Here is a 17,500-nt window from a genome sequence, read left to right on the forward strand (position 1 = left end):
TGATAACTGTGCTCACACAAAAGCAGATCTTTACTGATGTCCTCTTAATGAGATTAAACTAAAGTGAGATTAATCAGCATCATCCTGCTGCCGGATTACACAACAGAGAGTGTGAGTGTGTGTCTGTGTGTGTGTGTGTGTGTTACCTGAGACATTTAACCACATTGGGCAGATCCACGCAGTAAGACACAGCGTACGGCTTCCCGTTGTCAAGCGTCTCCAGCTCCTGTGAGTCAACAACACAGCAGGAAGTTAACACAACATGTACGACACTGACTCTGCTGCTCGCTGAACAAACAGCTCCTCCAGGTCTACACTCCCTCTCTCGCCCACTACACTCTGCCAATAGAGAACAAACCACATGACGTATTTTTGTAGGCCAACCTGGAAGTAGCATCTCCATGGGGGTCTAACGAGAATCCTCCTCTGGGATGTTTTCATTGGATTTTGGATCATTACAGAAAATGATCTCTGTGTTAAACACTCGTTTCTGAAGCGTAGGCGTTTTGTTCAGCAGGATAATCTTCACAGATGAACGCCATTTTTATGATGCTTGAAGCGTTAATGCGGCCGACAGAAGTAAAAAGCTAACGTTATGCTACAAGCTAACCACACCACGGTGGGATGATTGTGACGTCACTAGCGTTACGCTTCAGACGATCTCCGATAATCTAATCCACGTAGCTTAATAAATAGTTTACTAACATAATATTCACCTTAACCTAAAGATTAAACCTACAGGAGACATCTCCGACTAGTGAGAGAGTTCCCGCCCTCTGTGTCCGGCGTGATGACGTTTAATGTCCCCGACAAACACTGTAGTCACATTTAGCCGCTTGTTAGCAACCGCCTTTTTAAAGACGAGTAAAAACTGTGGCGGTATTACCTAACGTAGTTTATGTGGTCTAACAAAACACCAACATCTCTTCAGCTTGTGTTAACCACAGACCTTATTTCAGGCGTCTAACCACAAACACATTCAAAATCCCCGTTGACTTTTAGACGTTAGACCCCATGGCGCCCAAATGCTAACTTACTTCCAGGTTTTAGGACTCAGTCCTGTGGCGCTCTATAAAAGGCGTCTGATCCAACCTTCACAACAGGGTCCTAAGACGCTAGCTAGACTCTTCTCCTCTGTCGCCCCCCGGTGGTAGAACGAATGACTGAACTCCATTCGATCTGCCCTCTGCACCTTTAAGAAAAAGCTAAAGACCCAGCTCTTTATGAACACCTACAGTCTGAATGGTTTTGATGCAGATAAGAACTCTCAAGAGCATCTGTCGATGTTGTGCTCTGCCTCTGGTCACTTCCTGTCAGCACCTCTGGTCACTTCCTGTCAGCTCCTGTGTGTCCGATCAGACTCGCCTTAACTGACGTTGTTCCCTCCTCTCTAGATCTTGCTTGTGTTGTTCTTAATCTCTGATGTTTGTAGCTTTGGATAAAAGTGTCTGCTGAATAAATTGTAGAATTGTGTTGAGTCACCGATGTGAAAGAGAAGTGCTAAGAGTGAAATGGCGTTAAAACGTCTTCAAACGTCCAGATCGTGGTAAAACATGTTGTACTGATCGACTGAGATAATCTTTTTCTAACACGTTTTTCCCGGGTTCAGGATCGTCTAAAAGTTGTAACAAACCAAACTGGAGGTTTAATCAGGATAACATCGATCGACATTAATGAGCGACTCACGGCGAGGTAAGCCGAGTCTCTCTCGATGGCGTCGGCGAGTCGGCTGAGGAGCAGGCCGCGGTGTGAGGCGTCCATCCGCCGCCATGGTGACCCCAGCTTGAAGGCATCACGTGCTGCTTTCACCGCCTTGTTGACATCAGCCTGAAAGACAACGGGTAGTGATCTGTGTGAGTGTGTGCTCTTAAACATCTGTGTGCGTGTGTGTGTGTGTGTGTGTGTGTTTACCTCGTCAGCCTCTGCCACCTCACAGATCACCTCTCCGGTCGCTGGGTTGATGGTGTGGAAAGTTTTCCCGCTCACTGCATTCTGCCACTCGTTGTTGATGAACAGCTGAAACATTCAAAAAGACTCATTTAAACACATTTATTCACTAAGTTGTTATTGTGTGTGTGTGTGTGTGTGTGTGTGTGTGTGGTCCTCTAAAACAAAAAAGTATTCGCTGCAAATTCAGAGACAGACTTTTTATTGCATCATGTGATTTTCTAGTGTTGAGATCTCCTTTCATTCAAACTTCTCTAAACAAACAAAAATACTCATAGATTGTAAACATGAACGTTTGAAGCCTGAGTGACGTCACACATCTGTTCCTGCAGGGCGCTCTGGAGTCTCATCAGCAGCAGCCGCCATGTTGTAAATCCTGTCTCAGTCTAACTTTCAGTCAACCTAACGACAGGCTGAGAGCTGGAGCTGTCTGCTTCTCGGGGATCACAGACACGCTGCTCTTTCCACATCTGAGCTCCAGGTACGCAGACACAGAGAAGCTTTAAACGCCGACAAATCAGAAACACCAAAATCTGACTCTGAATCTTTCTGCACAGACTGACACACAACCTTTCAATCAATCACGCACTTTATGTCGTACACCGATGGAAAGTCAGTGTTTCCTTCTCTAATCTGTTACACAGAAAACGACTGATTCAGTCTTTAATGTTTTAAATAAAAGCTTCTGGTTTATTCTTTTTACAGGGTCTTGAATTTAGAGGCTGGAGGTAGAGGCTGCTGCAGCGCGAAGAACTTTGGGTTAAGTGTCTCGTCCAAGGACACATCTGAGATGTGGCTGCAGGAGCTGGGGATCGAACCCACGACCTTCCTGTTGAGACTGAATCTACCAACTGATCCACATCCGCTGGTCGTGGCCTGCCTGTGAAAGTCTTTATATGTGATTTTTCACACTTAAATAGAAATCAAGTATATCCTCTGAAAATAACTCTGTGAGTCATGACTGTCTACAATGGGTGTAACACCCGAGTCCCACTGTCTGTGATGTTTTCAGAGTTTTCAGAGTCCTATCTTCACTTTGTTTACATCGCCCGGACGGCCGGCTGACTCCTCCCCTCGAGTATAAAAGTTGTTTAATTGAGGGACTAGAGAGAAGAAGAATAACATACTGTACTCACTGCTTAACTGTGTTTCTAGATCACGCTCATTTCAGGTAAATTTACATGCAGTGTGAAGATACGAGCACAATAAAGATCGCTAGCATTAGCATGCTAACACAACAATGCACCGCGAGTTGTTTTGGTTTCATGCTGGTGCTCATCTGCTGGATCAAAAAAAAATCACATATAAAGCCTTTAAGTTGTTGTTGTTTTAGTTACTATAAAGAAAATGAATGAGGAAGTTTCCCTACAAAATATCATAGAACTGAAAGCAGCGACTATTAAACGGTGTTATTTCTTTACTCCTCACATGAATCTTGATCCATTACAAACTGCTGCTCAAGTCAAAGTTATCATAACGACGATACCGACCACAATAATCAGAAACACATGAAGCTTATTGATTAGTGCTAAGTGTTCCTCCTCCTCTCATTGGTCTAAGGCTGCAGAGTTTAAAACTAAAGGGATTATGTATCCCGTCGGGAGAGGGAAGTCTGGGGTGACCTTCTACGCCTGCTGCCTATGCGATAAGCAGAAGAAAATGGATGAATGTAATAACCTGTTTGTCTTGAAGATTACAAAGATGAAGTTCCTGTTTAATGTCAAACACTCGGCCCTTCTGCTCTGTGAGCGCCGAGCGAGCGGCCTCTGTGTGACCTGATCGGTTACATCATAACGAGAGCAGAGGGCAGTGGGTGAGTGAACGAGGAAGCAGGGAACACACAAATATTCTCATGACTAACTGACATGTCTGCTTCGTAAGAATATCTGCAGTATAGGAGGATCGGGTTCTGCTGAAGAGGGGCCAGACGTCTGTTAACTCACAAATTCATGCGATCAACAAATGCAGGTTTTGATGCTGGTCCAACAGGCCCCTGAAAGCTTGAAAGAAATGTAGCCAGACCTGAACACAGATACTCTACGACCACACATGTGACCATAAAAGAACCAAACATGATCTGATTAAAGACGTGTTGTCTGAATGAACAATAAACTAGTGTCTGAAATAATCACACAGGAAGGTCTTGGCACTTCCTCATAAATACTTAATAAGTGACTCAACATTAAAGAGTTATATTACCCAATAACAAAACCTGTTTTGTTCCTTTGGCAAAACGTTTTTAGAAATGTTACCGACCTTATTTTTAGAGATTTGGTATCGATTTGTTAGAATCTGTTGTTTGATTTGATCGAATGATCCCCGAGTAAAGAGGATAGATTATTTCCTTTAAATAATAAAAATGTATAAGACGGATGGAGCGATATATAAACCTCGCTGTAGGAGCCATAAATGTAAGTTTATTATGTATTTGTTTTACTGATTTGTTTGCGGTCTTCTTGTTACTGGTGGTGGGTGGAGCAGAACATTTCTGTTGACCGCCACACTGCACTGCACGTGTCGATTTTACGACTTGGTAACTGCTGTTGTAGTTTATTATGTTTTGTAGAATAAATGACTAAAGCGTCTCAGATCTGGAAGTCAGCTTTAGTCCCTCACAACACTCTTTAATACAAAAGCAATACTCAATTTACACACTTCTGTTTGCATCATGATTTTTTTTGTATCTACTTCCTAGTTCTCCTGGGTCATTTTGAACAATCTATTATCAACTGGATTTCAGATTTCACCATCAATATGGTCTGTTATGAGTAGGTCACCAAACTGTTTGTTTACCTACGTAAATGAAATAACATGCAAACTTCTCACATCCAGCAGAGGGCGCTCTGACATCCACAGTTCACAATCCTCTCAGCACTGTCTGCAGAACATCAGAGTTTATTAAATAGACTATTCTTTCTTTAGAAAACCTTTACAGAAAACACAAACTGGACAGCTCGAATACTTTACTATGTCTACTTACAAATTAATAATCTGTGTATTTACTATTTTGTGTATCTTGTCGATGACTTAAGATAAAATAATCCTTTATTTATCCCACAATGGGGAAATTTACATTGTTACAGCAGCAAAGAGCAAAGATTGCAAACAAAAAGTGAACACAGTACAATTTAAAGAAAAAAATAAAAATTAAGAATGTACAAAAAATAGATTTAAAAAATAAAATAAATAAATAAAATAAATAAAATAAATAAAATGGGCTGAATGACAGAAGAATACCTACTACTGATTAAATATGTAACTACTAATACTAAACTAGTAAAATTTAGCTCATGAAGCACGGTTTAGCGTTGCATGATGAGCGTAAATGTGCGCTCATCATATGCTCATCACGTAAATGTGCGCATGCGCAGTTGATTTCCCAGTTTACCTGACAGGTAATGGCACGCGTTGAGTTTATTGCTGCAGCCTGATGCTCCTACAAAATGACTTTATGGTCTGAACCACGAGTAAATAATTAACGTTATATAACCTCTCGACATGTGAAACTTATCTCTTCATGTGCAACAGAAGTTTGTTTAGACATTTACCTGTAATAACTGAATTTAACCTGTTTAATCCAGATACTCTTATCACACATGCAGCAGCTTTTTAACTTCAGCAGGAACTGGTTAAATTCAAGTAAAGTTGGTGAGCGAGGCTGCAGAAACTTCTTGTTTTTTTCGTGCAAAAGCAGATAATAGTCGTGATTTGAACAAAATATTGTAAACAGGTGTTTAACTGAACTCTTCTTCGGTACCTTTACGGTGTATTATCAGGTAAAATGTTCTGCAGGGCTTTAACAGACACTTGTTGAGTGCTGCAGTGGGCCAATGTCCGGTCGTGTGGCTAACCTTGTTGAATTGGACCTCGGGCTCGGAGCTCGGAGTTGGGATAGCGGCCGCAGAGAAGTGACAAGCCGAGAGGCGGCTGCTCAGTCCGGGCAGAGTCCTGGTGATCACGGCGCGCAGCATGGTGCTTCTGTCTTGGACACCAAACGTCACAGGAACAAGCCGAAAGAAGCTAAGTTGACCACAGGGCAGACGGCCTGACGCTGAGCTCAACCGTAGGCCCCGCCTACGTTTACGTTCGCAACGTAATCGCCCAGCTTCGACAACATCGCGTGATTTTGAAAAGAAGCGCAGGATTTTTTTTTAGCTGCTGTTTCTATGGCAACGGGGGAATTTTTCAATGAACATGAATACAAACAAACATACGACGGAGGATTAGGGCCACGTAAAATAATAATAAAAAATAAAATAAATTTCGAGATTAAAGTCGTAAATTAACGAGTTTAATCTCGTAAATTTACGACTTTAATCTCGAAATGTAAAATATATACATATTTTTTTTAACCTGGCCCTAATCCTCCGTCGTAATACGAACATAACTATCATAAAAGGATTTTTTTTTTAAATACTTCTTATTTTATGTTTAAACAAACTTATTTAAAAACACACTATCATTCCTAAAATCCTCAAAAAAATAGATTAAAAAAATTAACTTTAATGTTATTTATATACAGACCTTTTATCAATTAACTGACCTGTTGGTTATTGTTGTTATTGTTGTTGTATGTTTAGGATGTCTTTTATTTATAATTCAGAAATTTCAGTCTAGTTTTTAAAAACTGATCTTAGTATTTTTGATGTCTTGTTTTTTATGTGCCTAAATAGTATTTGTTAGTTTTTTTGTGAGGTGTCTTGACTGAGATTGCAGTTGCTGCTGTGTCGCTGTAACTTCCCCTCTATCTATCTAAAACACCCTAAACTGTTTGTATGTTCTGACTTAATTATTAGCCTATAAATATGATGAATACATTTGATAAAAAAAAATTTGACCCTTACTAAAAAGTTCTATACTGTTTTTTTTACATGTATAAAATGTTAAGTTTTTGTAAAATCCATGGACTGTATAGAACATTATTATAATTATTATTTACAGTCTATGGTAACTGTTCCCTAAAAGTCTGGACCTTGTTTAAAATGTAAATAAAAGCAGAATGTGATGATTTGCAAAAACCCCATATCGAATTTAAATTAAAAACTGCCGACTTGTTTCTGAGAACGTGAGGCAAAATCCTCAATAAAAAGGTAGTAAGAGATTTTTCGATACATACAATACAAGAAAAAGTGACAATACTGTGGAAATCGAAACAATAGCCATGGAAGAACATGGTATTTGGTAGAGAATCTCAGACAGATAAAAGTACAATTTGACAAATTCTACTAAACTCGTAAATTTACAAGTTCGAGACCAGCCTGTGCGAAAATGATGAAAGTAGAACTCTTAAAGTCTTTAAAGAGTAAAGTGGTTATTTTAGTCTATATCAGAAGAGCATCCTGTTCTCAAATGACATGGATCATATTGTCCTAAAGGTTTCACTAATAAGGAAATAGTCTACTTCCTTGTGTAGTCAGTAAAAACAGTTCAAGAGAAGTTTTCACTTCAACTTGTAAGACCTTGTTTATCTGTAAAATGATGAACAGGACACAAACTGTCTCTGCACATGAGACACTTTAACAAGGCAGACCGATAACAGACACACAGTTGTGTTGGGGCTTTACTTATGCAGATTTGAAACTACACGTGCTTTTGGCACATCATCATCTTCACATTGTCTTAAAATATCAACACCCTGAAAAGATACTGCAAGAAACTGAAGAAAGAAGCACACTGACTTGGAGGAAGTTATTTAAAGAGGAAAATACTCTACTTTCATCATTTCCTACTTTCATCATTCTCGTTAATTCATGAGATTATTCTCGCAGTGGCGGTTCTAGATCATTTTTACTGAGGGGGCCAAACTGGGGCCAGTTGTTTTGTAAGAGGGGAACATTAAACCCAGGTGAAAAATAAACAAAGATGATAGCTTTCAAAATATATTATGCCAAATAATAGCACACATCATAAAATACCTCAACATAAAATACCATGATTTATTTTTGTTTCAGTACATTATTTAATATCACAGTAGATTTTGAGTCTGTTTGTTGAGTCACTGTGTATGTGTTATTAGGGGGGGGCTCTTACTTTTGGAGGGGTGGCCACAGGGGGGGGCCAAGCTCAGTGTTACAGGGGCACTGGCCCCTGTTGGCCCCTGCCTAGAACCACCCATGTATTCTCGTAAATTTACAAGTTTAATCTCGAAATTAAAAAAAAAAAAAAAAAAAAAATTAACATGGCCCTAATCCTCCGTTTTACTAATCTGATGGTGATGGTTTATATATATCTATATAACAGTAGTTATTGTAATTATCATTATAATTATTATTTATTTGAGACGTGACCATAGACTGTAAATATTACGGACCGCCTGATCCACTCCATACCAGTTGGTGGCGGTAATGAGCCAATTCTCTGTTTGACTACCGCCAATAGAGAAGACGAAGAAGAAAGCAGCTCTCCTCAATGTACGCGCACTACTCGTATTGCAGCTCGTTAGTTATTGTTACTTTCTAGTTAATCATGAACATTGTTGGAAACATGATTCATCAGCAGTCACGTAGAAATCAATAAGCGGGTTTCACAGCAGTTATCGGCGTCGTTAGTGGCAGTTTTATACCGTAAATCGAGGCTGTTCGCTATCTGAGCTAGCTCCTGCTAACGGTGCTAGCCTCAGCTTCACTGCACATTATTAAGCAGGACTTTAAAAAAACAACAAAAAGCTTCAAAATAATCCATCAAGGTGAGTCTAGATATGTGAAAGGTTGATATTATGATCATGCAGAGGTCGTTAGGTCAACACACGTTGCCCAGAAATGTTTTTAATGTTAGTTTAAAGCTGCAGAAGTAAAGTTAATATTCTGTTTAATATCTTTAAAGTTTATAAAGTTTAATTTATTCTGAGGATAAATAACAACATGTAGGAGTATACATGTGTGCAGTTATTCAGTTATAACATCAGGTTTACATAATGTAAATACTTCAATATGTAGTAAATGTTTTAAATTAATATTTAATGAATAATAAAATCAAAACGTGTTTAATGTGTTTAAACAGTTTAAAAAGTTTGTTGATGTTTCCTTCAAGAAGATGATCATTTATAACAACAACACATTATAACAAAGTGCTGGTGTTCAGGTGTTCAGGTGTCTGTGGTCTCAAATGAGGGTTAACATGTTCAGTCTTTCTATTGTGTGTGTGTGTGTGTGTCTCAGTGTGTGTGTGTGTGTGTGTGTGTGTGTGTCTCAGTGTGTGTGTGTGTGTGTGTGTGTGTGTCTCAGTGTGTGTGTGTGTGTCTCAGTGTGTGTGTGTGTGTGTGTGTGTCTCAGTGTGTGTGTGTCTCAGTGTGTGTGTGTGTGTGTGTGTGTGTGTGTGTGTCTCAGTGTGTGTGTCTCAGTGTGTGTGTGTCTCAGTGTGTGTGTGTGTGTCTCAGTGTGTGTGTGTGTGTGTGTGTGTGTCTCAGTGTGTGTCTCAGTGTGTGTGTCTCAGTGTGTGTGTGTGTCTCAGTGTGTGTGTGTCTCAGTGTGTGTGTGTGTCTCAGTGTGTGTGTGTGTGTCTCAGTGTGTGTGTGTCTCAGTGTGTGTGTCTCAGTGTGTGTGTGTGTGTGTGTGTCTCAGTGTGTGTGTGTCTCAGTGTGTGTGTGTGTGTGTCTCTCAGTGTGTGTGTCTCAGTGTGTGTGTGTGTGTGTGTGTCTCAGTGTGTGTGTGTCTCAGTGTGTGTGTGTGTGTGTGTGTGTCTCTCAGTGTGTGTGTCTCAGTGTGTGTGTGTGTGTGTGTGTCTCAGTGTGTGTGTGTATATGTTACTGTATGTGTGTTTATATTTAGTTTTTAAATTGTGTAATTGGATTTGTTTAGTTGTTTTTTTTGTCTCTTAAGAGGTGAGGTCCCTTCCTGACACACCTTTTATCTTTTTGTTAATCCTATTTTGATGTATTCTTATATGTGTGCTAATAAATAAATAAATAAAAATGTGTTGAAGTTTTCTGGATGTTGATGTCGATGTTGATCCACACGTTGTTTTTGTTTTCCTCTCAGGATGGCGCTGAAGTCAGGAGAGGAGCGTCTGAAGGAGATGGAGGCTGAGATGGCTCTGTGAGTATCTGTCATCAACAAATGATGGAGGTTTCCTTCATTTACAAAGATGTCCGGATACCAAAACACACAATTACAACACTAAAAATGATAAAAAAAACAATATTCAGAGGAAACAATCTCACACTGAAATTGAGATGATGGGGCGGCAGTAGCTCAGTCTGTAGGGACCTGGGTTGGGAATCGGAGGGTCCCGGGTATTGGTCTGGTAGCTGGAGAGGTGCCAGATCACTTCCTGAGCACTGCCGAGGTGCCCTTGAGCAAGGAACCAAACCCCCTCCCCACCATGAGCTCAGGAGCACCCGCTGTGGCGTCACTCTGACATCTCTCCATTAGTGCATGTCCAGAGGATCCTGTTTCTGCATGTGTGTGTTCATGACTACAGAGTGTAAAAACTGAAATTTCCCCTTGTGGGGATCAATAAAAGTAAAATCTTAATCTTAAATCTTAATTTCCAAATACCAAAACACACAATTCCGACACTTAAAATGATAAAAAATAAACAAAAAAAACAATATTTAGAGGAAACAATCACACACTGAAATTGAGATGATTTAAGAGTCATTTGTAAAAGCTGACAGGTAAAACTTATTCTGACACACGCAGGTGTGTGGGAACTTCATGCCTCACGTTTACTTCATTTTCCGTCAAGGATTTTAGCTGTTTCTACAATTCTACAATTCACTTAGCAGACTCTTTTATCCAAAGCGACGTACATCAGAGAGTAAGAACAACACAAGCAAGGATCTAGAAAAAAGGGAACAATGTCAGTAAGAGCAAACGATCAGCTTTGAGTCTGATTGGACACACAGGTGCTGACAGGAAGTGACCAGAGGCAAAGCACAACATTGAGGGCAGTTCTTGAGAGCTCTAATCAGTATAGAAACCATCTTATAAGTCGTCGTTATCAAACAAAAACCATCGTCATTACCATCATCATCATCAATAATATGGAGACCATCATCATTAAGTTAGTAGGTATTCATAAAGAGCTGTTGTTATAAGTTATACTTTGCCAGTTAAAATGTGTTCTCTTCAGCTTTCTTAAATCAGCCCTCTCACTCCGTCTCTGTCCTTTTGGTTTCAGTTTCGAGCAGGAGGTCCTCGGTGGTCCAGTACCAGTAGCAGGAGGCCCATCTGTCATGGAGGGTCTACCTGTTGCTATTTCTGTTACTGCGGTTCCTATGATTCGACCCATCATAGGCACGAACACCTACAGACAGGTCTGTACTATTCTCTAGTATCTGCTCGTCATGTCTCATGTCTCATGTCTCACACCCGGTTTCTTCTTCTCTCTCTCAGGTTCAGCAGACGCTAGAAGCTCGAGCTGCTACTTTTGTCGGTCCACCGCCGACTTTTGTGGGACCAGGTAAAAAAAAAAAAAAAAAAAGACTTCTAAGCAGGGGTTGGCGGTTAAATGTTGTGTGGAGGGGGGGTAACGGTATGAGTGCTGTACAGACGTCTCACTTAGACTCCATCATTGTGTGACTGCATGTGAGTGGAGAATAATGGAAGTGACACATGGCTGTATCCACACCTCACTCCAGGTGGTGGTAATACTTGTAACGTCTTCTATTAGATAAAAAAAAACACAGAAGAAGAATCAGACGTAGAAGAAGAAGAAGAAGAGGCATGTGGCAAGATGAGGGCGGAGCTAGACGACTCACCTGCTTCTATAGATGAGCTGTGTGGGGACGAGCTGCGACTGCTGTTTCACTAACAACAGATAGACGAACCTCCTGTCACACTTAAAGATATCTCACTTGATCAGCTCGGAGGGATCATCACGAGGTGCTCACAGGATTATCGTGAATGTGAAACATCGATCTTTAATGAATTAGTCTTATTTTAGAATGTATTTATTTTAGATTTGCAAATCAGGAGATGTTTTTATTTTCTGTGTTTTCTTCTTGCGTTATTTTGTTTTGGTTTGTTTAATACACTACAGCCGGTACTGACTGTTACAGGTACTTCTACATGACACTGCCAGGAATCAGGAAAACACAGAATTAGGCCTTCGGGACTTTTTGTTCTTCTTTTCTTTTCTGCTGTGCTTAACTTATACTGAACTGTGACCTTTACCATGAGGCTGAGACCGATCCATGAGTCACTCCTGGGTACCGTTACTCTCCTAATAATGTGTAATGATCGTTCATTTAAAGTTAGTGCTTTGTGAAGTGTGAGTCACACTCTGTGTTTGTCTCAGTCCCTCCAGTTCGTCCTCCCATGCTGAGACCGGCCTTTGTGCCCCACATCCTGCAGAGACCTGGTGAGATCATCTCCAGACTTTTATTTTACTGGTTTATTCTGTTACAGGCAGTGTTTGCTTTTCCAGAATTTAGATATTTTCAGAAACATTTAGAAAGTAAAAACTTGTCTGTGTCGTCAGGCGGTCCGAGGATGCCCATGATGCGTCCCACCATGGCCCCTCCCCTCCCCCGGCCCCCTCCGCCTCCACCCATGATGCTCCCTCCCAACCTGCAGCTTCAGACACCTCCAGGAGCTCCTCAGCCCATCCAGCACATGGCCCCTCCTGCACCTGCCCCTCAGGTCTGTGTCGCCGTGGCAACAGTCTCAGCTAACATAAATTAAACGGGTAAACTTTTCCCGTCTCTCCAGTTAACCATCTGACCCCCCCCCCCCCCCCCCCCCCCCCGGTGTGTGTCGATGTGACTGTCTCAGGTCAGGGAAATGGTCCCGATGGTGTCGGCCCCTCCCATGAGGCAGGGACCCCCGCCTCCCATCAAACCCACGCCGTCGATCATCCAGGCTGCTCCGACCGTCTACTCTGCCCCTCCGACTCCTGCAGGACACAAACGGATCGACGTCCGAGCTCAGAGACAGGCCAGAATGGTATCTGCAGTTTGCCTTTTGTCTTCCATGAGTGTTTTCTACAGACGGCAGGATGTTTGCATTCTGACTCGTCTTAAGATGTTGTGACTTTGCCGGCATCACTGTAAAAATCAGAGCTGCTTGGGGGCGTTTAAAAGCAGTATGGGGTCATTTATAGAAGAGTTGCTGCTGTTCCATCAGGCAGTGAGCCGGTCTCAGCGTCTCTCATGTGAACGTTTCAGGAGGAGCTGGCGGCGCGCGTCGCAGAGCAGCAGGCTGCAGTGATCGCTGCAGGTCTGCTGGACAAGAAGGAGAGCGAGGACAGCGGCAACGTCATCGGACCCAGCATGCCCGAGCCTGAACCCCCCCAGCCTGAGGTACTTTACAAAAGCACCAGGTCGCTGTACAAATGAAGCTCTGAAGATTTAGTTCATGTTCAGATGACGCAATCTTTTCTACGTTTGTTTTTTTGCCTTAACACAAAAGGATAAATCATTTCTTTTTCGCCTTCAACGTGTTCAAACATCACATGTTGTGTGTTCGTGCTTCAGCCTGTAGAGAGCGCCACAGAGGACAAGAAGAAAGGAAAGGGGGAGAAGGTGAAGAAGTGCATCCGGACCGCAGCAGGAACGAGCTGGGAGGACGCCAGTCTGCTGGAGTGGGAAACAGGTAAATAAAAACATCAGTAACATTTCAGTATCTGAAAACCGAAAGGTTGCCGACGTATCTGTGAGATTGAGACAGAGAGCAGGAGTTTGCCTTCAGATTTTTGGTTATTAAAACAAGAAATCATCTAATGTTGGCTGCCTAGGACTTCTAGTTTTGTTGCCATGGTTTCCAAACATGAAACTAGAATGATATTGAAGTTTAACATGTCGGTGTCATGATCACGTTAAAGTCATGAGATTGTGTGATTTGGATGTGACTGTGTCGATGGAGATAAAACGTTCACGTGGTGATAAAGTAACTAACATGTTTTCTCCTCCGTGTCTCAGATGATTTCCGTATTTTCTGCGGCGATCTCGGTAACGAGGTGAACGACGACATTCTGGCTCGAGCCTTCAGCAGATACCCGTCTTTCCTCAAAGCGAAGGTTTGAGCTTTTCTTTCTTCTTTTTTCTTCTTTCAAGTTTGGTGACTCTCTTTAAATAATGACAACTGGTACGTTCCCTGAGACAGTTAGGGGATGAGGGTAGTAACAACGAATATAAAACCCCGGGGAAAAGAACAAGGAACTAAGAATAAGCATATTTAAAAAATAATTTCTTTACAAAATCACAAAACTTTACGACTAAAAACAACTTTTAGGAAACACAAAGAACTAAAGAGAAGCTCAACGATGTTCAAGAAAATACTTTAAACCAAAAATCACGTTGTTAATCAAAGAGCCAGTCAAAAACAGCTGCTGCATCTGGAGCTGTGTATTTTAATAAATAAAATAACAATAATAATAATAATTAGTATTATTATTAATAAATAATAAATAATTAAATAAATATATTAATAAATAAATATAATAATTAATAATAATAAATAATAATAATAATAATAATTAGTATTATTATTAATAAATAATTAAATAAATATATTAATAAATAAATATAATAATTATTAATAATAAATAATAATAATAATAATAATTAGTATTATTATTAATAAATAATAATTAATTAATTAAATAAATAAATATAATAATAAAAAATAATAATGATAAAATAAATTGTATTTTAATGTTTAACATGTTGCTCCTTAAGCAGACTTAATTACTTGATTGCACTCCTTACTGGCCTCCCCAAAAGAACCACAGAGAAGCTCCAGCTCAGTCAAAACTCTGCAGCTAGGATTTGAACTAGAACCAAAAAGAAGAGAGCACATGAGTCCAGTGTTAGCCTCTCTGCACCCGCTTCTGCTAACTTTCAGAATAGATTTTAAGAATTAAAAAAAACAATGTTTAGACAAAAGAATCCACCTTTCATGACAGCCCCATAAAATACTTTTTATCTTTGTCAATAAATGATTAGGAATTATTTTTTTCTAACCAAAAGTCAGTCATTAAGGCAGTTTCTATGAGTAACACTGAAATATTTGAGCTTCGGCTCGCATCAAAACTGTAAACTGCACAAAAAGTTAACTCTTAGCTCTGCAATTTGATCAGTCAAATATTTGTAATAGGATACTACAATGTGACAGGTTTGGTTTGGTTTGTTGTATACAAAGCCCTAAATGGAAAAGGACCGAGCTACATGACCAACTCGTCTGTCCACTATGTGCCCTCGAGGACCCTCCCATCATCCTCTACCGGCCTATTGAAGGTTCCCAGCAGCAGCCAAAAGAAAATCGTTGATGCAGCTTTTGTTTATTACGCACCAAAGATATGGAACATGTTACCTTTAGATATCAGGGAGGCTAGCTCACTGAATATTAAAACTTACTTCTTCACCTTAAGAGTTTTTAGTGAGGTCAGGCTCGAGGTGGCGACGTTAGAAGGGAGTTAGAATTTAATGCAATTTCATTATTATTTCAGGCTATTTTATTATTTGTTGCTCATTTTATGTCTTTTTCTTCTGTAAAGCACTTTGAGCTGCAATACAAATAAAGTTTATTATTATTATTATTTTTATAGTTTGAGACAATAATGGAAAATATCGTCGTTGTTTGATTGTTGTTGTTGTTGTTGTCAGGTGGTGAGAGACAAACGAACAGGAAAGACAAAAGGTTACGGCTTCGTCAGCTTCAAGGATCCAAACGATTACGTCCGAGCCATGAGGGAGATGAACGGTGAGTCTGCTCTGTTTGATGATGATGCAAACAGCCTTCGTTTGTACGACCTTCGCTCTGAGAAATAACTCGACGTCTCTCGTTTGTTTTCAGGGAAATACGTCGGCAGTCGACCCATCAAGCTGAGGAAGAGCATGTGGAAGGACCGAAACATGGAGGTGGTCCGCAAGAAACAGAAAGAGAAGAAGAAGCTGGGCCTCAGATAGTGTGTGTGTGTGTGTGTGTGTCTGAGTGTGTATGTGTGTATTGCCCCCCAGTGGACAGACTGCAGAACTGCAGGAGAGCAGTATTTTAATCTGTCCAATCAGGAGACGTTCTGGAGTTGTATAGAGTTGAAATATTTCTTCATTCAATAAATTCATCATTTCTAAGTCGTTGATCTGAAGTCTGATCATTTTACTTCCTGTGTTTACGTAGCTGTGGTGACGCCACCCCGGGGTCTGTAGACTTTACTGAAGCTTTGAGTTCGGACTTTTGGTCTTGGCCGACGGGAGCGATTGTTTGGAGAGGAGGAAAGGAGTTAGGAAACACCAGCTAGCGAGGTGCTTCCTTCACTAACGAGGGCGTACTTAATGAATAAACACAGCTGACTTTATGTACAATCTATCGCTAATCAAGACATTTCTCATGTTGCCATGGTAGTGACCTGTCAATCCCATGTAGCCCCGCCCTAAACCCTCCCCTGGCTCTAAACAGGACCGTGCTTTATAAAATGAACAACATGCTGAAACTACAGATTGAGATCATGAACTCTAAAGAAAATGTTGAATTGAGGTAGAACCATTTTATAAACTATTCAACCAGACTGCTTTGTCGCCCCCTGCTGGACATTATGTAGCTCTGACCCCTGGTGTTTAAAATGTGTACTGCAGTCTAAATTCTAAACATCATAGAGATCTGTCTCCCCCCGCCCCCTCCTCTCTAGAGTCCATGCTCACTCAGGTCACCATGTGGTGGACTCTGAAGCTTCAGTGTTTATCCAGCTCTGCATGGGTCTGTAAACCTTTCTGTGTTCTAACCTCTCTCCATTTTTCAAAAGCATCTCCAACATTGATCCTAGTTTGAGCACGTTTCTGCTCGTGGAGCTTATTAGAAACATGCAGAGGCTTTTTAGGTCGGGTACAATCACTTCTATCTGAACCACTTCTCTTGACCCGCTTCCATCACTGCAACACCTGTTGACCTGATAACTGCTCTCATATCTGGCAAACCGAGGGGCGTCCAAAACGGCCGTGTGGTGGTGGTGGTGGTGGGGGGGGGGGGGGGTCGCCTTAAAACCGCCTACCTTCTCTGGTCCAAACAAATCCAGAGCATTCAGGAGCAGAATCTAAAGTTAGAAGGAGGACATACTGGCTGCTGCATTGTTGTCAGAGAAGCCAGCACTTCAACATGTTTCCTTAATGATCAGATAGTAAGGTCACTTTATCATTTAGTATTTTACATATTTCACACAAAATGTATCAAGAAAATCTCCAAAAAGTTAGACAGTTTTTTTTACTTAAATTACTCTTTATAAAACAATATTAATTGTACACAGCGACACTGAAGACAAAAGGACTGAACATTATCTTTACATTCACAGCTGATGAAGCAGATCTGAAGTCAGTGACTGCGGATCATGAATCAAAGAAGCGGTTGGCTCTTCTTCACGCCGCAGTCTGACGCGACGGAGGTCATGAATCTGTTTTTAAATGCTTTAGTGAACATCTTTGTAAACAAACAGCCGGTGCCGCGATGATCCAGCGTCGATCAGATGAATCAAAGCGCACTTCCCAGCAGCTCCTCGGCGGCGCTCCGTCCACCAAAGATGACGTCATTCACTGACACGCCGTCGTAGGAGGAGCCAATCAGAGACAGCGACAGGTTGTTCTTCTTTATGAAGCTGCGTATGGACTCTGGAGAGACGGACA

General features: G+C 41.0%; 3 protein-coding genes across 3 annotated transcripts in view; 1 reads left to right on the plus strand and 2 right to left on the minus strand.

Moving 5' to 3' along the window:
* The window catches only part of LOC132983287 (aldehyde dehydrogenase, mitochondrial-like), a 12,789-nt gene extending 6,815 nt beyond the window's left edge, over window positions 1-5,974 (minus strand). The window contains exons 1-4 of the mRNA XM_061049549.1: window positions 5,799-5,974; window positions 1,912-2,016; window positions 1,687-1,827; window positions 147-226 (exon numbers count right to left, since the gene is read on the minus strand). Coding sequence (XP_060905532.1) covers window positions 147-226; window positions 1,687-1,827; window positions 1,912-2,016; window positions 5,799-5,918 — 446 coding nt within the window. The 5' untranslated portion in view covers window positions 5,919-5,974. The remainder of the gene's footprint in view (window positions 1-146; window positions 227-1,686; window positions 1,828-1,911; window positions 2,017-5,798) is intronic.
* A 2,349-nt stretch (window positions 5,975-8,323) lies between these two features.
* rbm42 (RNA binding motif protein 42) lies at window positions 8,324-15,961 on the plus strand. Its single transcript, XM_061049551.1, has 12 exons — window positions 8,324-8,632; window positions 9,924-9,980; window positions 11,068-11,203; window positions 11,283-11,349; window positions 12,187-12,249; window positions 12,370-12,530; window positions 12,663-12,833; window positions 13,055-13,189; window positions 13,364-13,481; window positions 13,808-13,905; window positions 15,494-15,590; window positions 15,684-15,961. Exons 2-12 carry the CDS (start codon window positions 9,925-9,927, stop codon window positions 15,794-15,796), a joined length of 1,215 nt encoding a protein of 404 aa, XP_060905534.1. The 5' UTR covers window positions 8,324-8,632; window position 9,924; the 3' UTR covers window positions 15,797-15,961.
* A 1,109-nt stretch (window positions 15,962-17,070) lies between these two features.
* Window positions 17,071-17,500, minus strand: part of ppox (protoporphyrinogen oxidase) — a 7,466-nt gene continuing 7,036 nt past the window's right edge. Inside the window, exon 13 of the mRNA XM_061049552.1 lies at window positions 17,071-17,485. Coding sequence (XP_060905535.1) covers window positions 17,349-17,485 — 137 coding nt within the window. The 3' untranslated portion in view covers window positions 17,071-17,348. The remainder of the gene's footprint in view (window positions 17,486-17,500) is intronic.

This window comes from Labrus mixtus, chromosome 11, assembly GCF_963584025.1.
Source record: "Labrus mixtus chromosome 11, fLabMix1.1, whole genome shotgun sequence".
Classification (NCBI taxonomy): domain Eukaryota; kingdom Metazoa; phylum Chordata; class Actinopteri; order Labriformes; family Labridae; genus Labrus; species Labrus mixtus.

Bases quoted from the DNA above. Each gene is read 5' to 3' on its own strand.
- rbm42 (XM_061049551.1), top strand. From the start codon at position 9,925: ATGGCGCTGAAGTCAGGAGAGGAGCGTCTGAAGGAGATGGAGGCTGAG. The intron at 11,204-11,282 runs GTCTGTACTATT...TCTCTCTCTCAG, and splicing joins GCACGAACACCTACAGACAG to GTTCAGCAGACGCTAGAAGC. The intron at 12,834-13,054 runs GTATCTGCAGTT...TGAACGTTTCAG, and splicing joins CTCAGAGACAGGCCAGAATG to GAGGAGCTGGCGGCGCGCGT.